General features: G+C 40.3%; 1 protein-coding gene across 1 annotated transcript; it reads right to left on the reverse strand.

Moving 5' to 3' along the window:
- Window positions 1–4,268: 4,268 nt before the first annotated feature.
- On the reverse strand, window positions 4,269–5,207 carry LOC107153293 (olfactory receptor 2L13-like). The gene has a single exon (XM_015498823.1). The coding sequence runs from the start codon at window positions 5,205–5,207 to the stop codon at window positions 4,269–4,271; it is 939 nt and encodes a 312-aa protein (XP_015354309.1).
- Window positions 5,208–5,597: the final 390 nt, after the last annotated feature.

A 5,597-nucleotide genomic window follows, 5' to 3' on the forward strand; every position in this document is an offset into this window, starting at 1 on the left:
GCTCAGAGATAAAATGATGAAAAGCCCACATAGCACAGCACAGCTCTCACAGGGCATTTCTTGGTGTGGGACACTGTGTTTGTGTACATGTCTCATGTGCCAAGGCAGCACTGGGAAAGAAAGAAGAAGGCAGTAGGAGGGGAAGGGCAGTGCTATAATATGGAGATTGATGAGAATCTGCTATGGTGGGAATATCTCTCCCCTCCCAATGCATATACCAAGATCCTCACCCTGCATTGATGGTTCTAAGAAGTAGAACCTGTGTGAGGTGAGTATAAGGTCATGAACATAGGGACTCACAAATGGAATCAGGGCCATTGAAAATTAGCTCCTAGTGAGCTTGCTCACGCTCCACCACGTGAGGACATAGAACAAAGGCACCATGTTTAATCAGGATGCAGCCCTCACCAGGCAGTGCATCTGCAAAAATAGATTCACATTGCTTACATGTTTCCTACCTTGAATGCACTAAGATACAATCACAACTTGGATGCACTAAGGTACAATCTCTGCTGTTCTTGTCAGGTGCCACCAAGCATGACACAGGCATGAGGCTATCAGAGACCTCTGTACTCATCAGGCAACTGAAGATCAAAAGCACAAAAAGATACTGAATTCAGCAAAGGTGCTGAGTGCAGGCCCTGTTCTCATTCCAGGCGGTGAATGTTGGAGGGAAGAGGAGCCTGGTCCACTGTTCTCTGACACTCTGGCCTTGGGAATCTCATGCATCTCTCTGAACTTTATTTGTTGGAAAGCAAAATGTCAGCATTGTGCCCTGTAATATCAGTAATGCCATCATTGAAACTGAGCTAGCACATTGAACTCTTGTATCACCCATTTAAGGTAGACCTGAGATGCCAGATGAAAAACAATAAAGTCACTGCTTCGGGAATTGCCCCAGTAGGTCATGCAAACAGCCTGCTGTCTTTACAACTCTATTTTTTTTCTTAGCATGTTTTTATGGAACTGCCAACCATAACCATAAGATTGGATTTATACAGTAGCTGGTGAACCCATCTTTAAGTGATTTCCAGTTTTCTTAATGACTTGTGCAGACTCCACTTCAAACTTCTTACGATTTTGATATGAGGTATATCTGAAAAGATCACATTTGAAACAATGTAAGAATTTTCAGAGTGAAATCTAATAATTTTCAGAAATGATTAGACTAGGAAAAGTGTGACCTTTATCAGTGGATTAGGCCACTAACTAGATGGTAACTATAGGCAATAGAGCATTACTGAAGCAGGTAGGTTCCTCTGTGTGTGCCTTTTTGAGTTTATATATTGCCCTGATGAATGCAGTGCTCGCTCTTGCTCTCTCTCTCTCTCTCTCTCTCTCCCTCTGCCTCTCCCTCTCCCTCTGCCTCTCCCTCTCCCTCTCCTCCCCCCGCTCTCTCTCTTTCTCCCCCTGCCCTCCTTCTTGACCCCACCATGAGGGCAGCAGCTTTCCTCTACCATGCCATTCCTCCATGATGTGCTTCCTGACCTTGGAGTCAGAACAATCAAGTTGACTATATAGACTCAGATCTCAGAAACCACGGGTTACAAATAAAATTTCCTCCTCTGTTTTTGACATCAGGTCTTTTGGTCATGGCAACACAAAACTGACTAAAACAGAGTTTTAGTATATGGCTCCTCCACATACTAGAATTTACTCAGTCTTTTCACCAAGATTCTGCAAGTCAATCCTAGTTTTTATTCCCAGATAAAATTCCTTTGTTGGAGATTCATCTGTCTATATCTAGTTTTTTGCTGTTTTATTGGTTTTCACACTGACATTTCAAAGATGGGCAGAGATGATGTAATTTTCATTACAGCAACTTTTTGCTATCAGTAAACATGCACATGTCAAGGCCATTAGAAATGATGTTCTGAAATATTTTTCTAGTAAGTCCTCTGGATCAGGTGAATTATAAAGTAGAGCCCACTGACATGCAACTAAACCCAGAAGCTCTCCTTCCCCTCAAGTCCCCGACATTCAGAGAAGAAATGTAGAAATCTGTGGCATTGCTCAGATTTCTGCAATCTGCTAGGTTCTTTATTAGCATCTACTCCATATAGTCTTGAATGTTGTGCAATGATGCATTTCAGGGATACTTATCAAATCATCTTCCTCTCAGCATCCTGGTTCTCTACTCAACATGCATAATTGTGGCCACATTTTTAACCCAATTGCTAACCTGCAGCCATTATTTTGTACTTTCTTTCATTCATTTTCCCATTGCAACTGTTAGATGAAAAATTTATAGCACATTATATCTATTCAAGTTATTTTTAATGCTCACTGTATGTGCTGGTCTTTAATATATTAATTAGGAAAGTTTGATATGAGAAGAAAGAAATGAGTATTTTCTTATCTTTTTCATCACAAATGTAGTTAAGCATTGTGATAACATGGAATGTAGCAGCAATTAACTTATAATATCCACCTAAATGCTAATAAGCATTTTTTCTTGCCTTTAAATCTACAGGAGAAAAAGAGCTTATGTTAAAGAGTAGATGTATAAGTATCTGAATATTGAGTACTTAAGATATTTTAGTGGACAAAGATGTATAAATGTCTCATAAGTTGGATACCGGTTTGATATTTGTGCCTTAACCTGAGTTCTTCTATTCCTTTTTCAAAACCATAAACAATCATGAAACAATCTCACTTTTCAGTCAAATATTAAAATATTGTTTTAATTCTCCTCAAGCCCTGTAGTCACTACCATTAGTTTCTAAGAACTTCCTAGCCACAGTTAAACTCATATTTACAATCTAATTGTAGCACCTGGGTTCTTAATTCAAGGGGAAAGAAATAAATTAATCTCCATTGAGACAAAAAAGAACATTCTGAAAGATATCTGGTTGCCCATTAAATCTTCAGACACAAAAGAAGCAGGCTGGATGTGTACACACCAATAACAGTGCCAGAACAGGCATGAGGCAGCATTATTAGAAGATGTCACCTGGTCAAACCTCACTCCAGGACTGTCAGGTCAAGGCACCTCAACACAACCCATAAGCACAGGTTTGGGGGATGTGGACAGCATATGTTATGGAGAGTTACTCCAGGAAGGAGTTGGGCATATGGTTGATGGCTCATGGAACTGACCAGGCAAACAGGAAGAACGGGATACAGTGATACAAGGCTGCCAAGGAAATGTTTGATGTTGACACTAGTGTGCCCTGTTGGAGGCCCAGGAATTCCTTAGATTTTAGGGAATCAGAGACCCCGTGTCCAGCTCAGATGAGCCACTGATAACAAATGTCAAGGGTAAATATTTAGTAAAAGCAAGGAACATGGCAAGTACACAATCACAGAATATGAAAAAGGCAAAGAGAAAACTGTGGCCTTGGTACCTGTAGCAGAAAGAGCTTCTTTATGTATTATGTGCCTGGAGAAAGATTACAGATGTGAATAATTATGCTTCCTAGGAGCCATTTGGATTTCAATATCTCTACAAAAGTTAAAACTAAATGTTAGAAGAATACAACTTGTTGTTGTTATTGTTTTTGCCTTTTTTCCACATTGGTTCAGGGGATTAAACCTAGGGTACTAAACCATTAAGCTACATTCCCAGACCATTTAATTTCTTTTTAAATTTTTATTTTGAGAAATGTCTGCATAAGATTCTCAAAGCCATGCTAAGTTGATTAGGCTGCCTTTCAATGTGCAATACTCCTGCCTCAACCTCCCAAGTTGTGATTTTCAGCACCACATCCAGGTGAAATAGTTGTTTTAAGAGTATAATTCCTTGTCCCAAGACCAGAAACCATAGAGAGAATAATAAGCCATATGTGATCCTGAAGGAGAGGACTACTAGCCACCCAGAAGTGCTGGATATTTGGAGACCCAGGCCCCATGTTGTTGTGGGAAACTTGAAATGTACACAGTGCAAGCTGCTAACAGGATATAACATGCAGTGCTGGAAAACAAAATAAAAACACAGGATACAAGCACAGCAAGGGTATAATGTCAAACAGAAATAATATTTCAATATCAGTTTATTATTACTTTAAAATATTATGTGAACAAATAGCATATTGTATATTACATATAATAGGATAATATCAACATTGTCAATGTTATCATTGAGTTTTCAATTAAATATATAAATTATTAATTATATATAATAATATATAATTTAATATCACATTTAAACATGTTACTAGAAATCTAATTACATATGTGGAATAACATACATCTATACGTCAGCAGTGCTCTAGAGAGTTCCAGTCTGCATGGAGAGAAGCCATACAGAGGAGCAGGGAAGGCCATGCTCATTTCTTCTTGGAGGAGAACATCCCACACACTCTTCTTATGGCTCCCAGCACCTCCTTGTTCCTCAGACTGTAGACAATGGGATTGAGCATGGGGGTTAGGATGGTGTAGAAGACAGCTAGATTCTTATCCTCTTCAGGTGAGCGAAGACTCTTGGGCCTCAGATAAGTGTAGGCAAAAGGAGCATAGTAAAATATCACCACAGTTAAATGTGTGGAGCACGTGGTGAAGGCCTTTCTTCTTCCTTCCTTTGACCTCATGTGGAAGACAGCAAAAATGACTTGTCCATACGATGCTGTGGTGCCAAGGAAAGGAAGGAGGAGAACCAAGAGTGCACTAAAAATAACCATGTACTCATAGATCCAGGTGTCCGTACAGACCAGAGGCATCATGGCTGGGATGTCACAGTAGAAGTGACTGATGGTCCTGGACCTGCAGTATGGAAGATGAAGAGCATACACAGTGTGTACTAGGCCATTGAGGGAACCTAGTGTCCAGCACCCAAGGATCATCTTCACACACATTCTTTTGCTCATATATATGTGATAATGCAGGGGGTGACAGATGGCCACAAAGTGGTCATAGGCCATGGAGGCCAGGAGTAAGCCTTCAGAACTTGCCATGGTGACAAAGAAGAACATTTGCACACCACAGCCCAGGAAAGAGATGCTCCTCTGGCCAGAGAGGAAGTTGATGGCCATCTTGGGGACAGTGGAGGAAATGTACATCAGGTCCATGAGGGAGAGCTGGCTGAGGAGAAAGTACATGGGGGTGTGGAGCCGTGGGTCCAAGAAGATGAGGGCAGTCATCCCTGAGTTCCCCAAACAGGTGAGAACAAACACAGAGATGATCAGGAGCAAGAGAAATAGGCCTTTCTGATTCAGGGGAAACAACCCCAACAAAATAAAGTCATTTGAAGTATGGTTCCAATTATCCATAAAAACCTATTTTCTCAAATTCCTTGAAAAGAAATAAAGAATGAAAATTGAGCATTTAAGATGAAATGAAACAGTAAAGGGAAAAAAGAAGAAATTGCCTTTATTAGTGTTTATTTAAAATTAATTATTTTAATTTCAACCTGTACCTTTTCTTAATTTATTTTGAGACCTGAATTGAATTTTCCTTCCCCAGTTCTCTCTGATAACCATTTCAGCAAGTCATAGGCACATACATGCTCATGAAATACAAAGTTTAATATGACACACAGCAAGGACAGTTGAATTCGCTGGAGCCTTCCTGCCTGATGACTCCCAGTAGGAGCATTCCTAGGACTGTACACTAGGCTCAGCCCTGGAGGAAGCCAGGATCCTGCTTTCCCAGCTCCCCAA

Source organism: Marmota marmota, unplaced genomic scaffold (assembly GCF_001458135.2).
Source record: "Marmota marmota marmota unplaced genomic scaffold, marMar, whole genome shotgun sequence".
NCBI classification, from domain to species: domain Eukaryota; kingdom Metazoa; phylum Chordata; class Mammalia; order Rodentia; family Sciuridae; genus Marmota; species Marmota marmota.

Bases quoted from the DNA above. Each gene is read 5' to 3' on its own strand.
- LOC107153293 (XM_015498823.1), bottom strand. From the start codon at position 5,207: ATGGATAATTGGAACCATACTTCAAATGACTTTATTTTGTTGGGGTTG.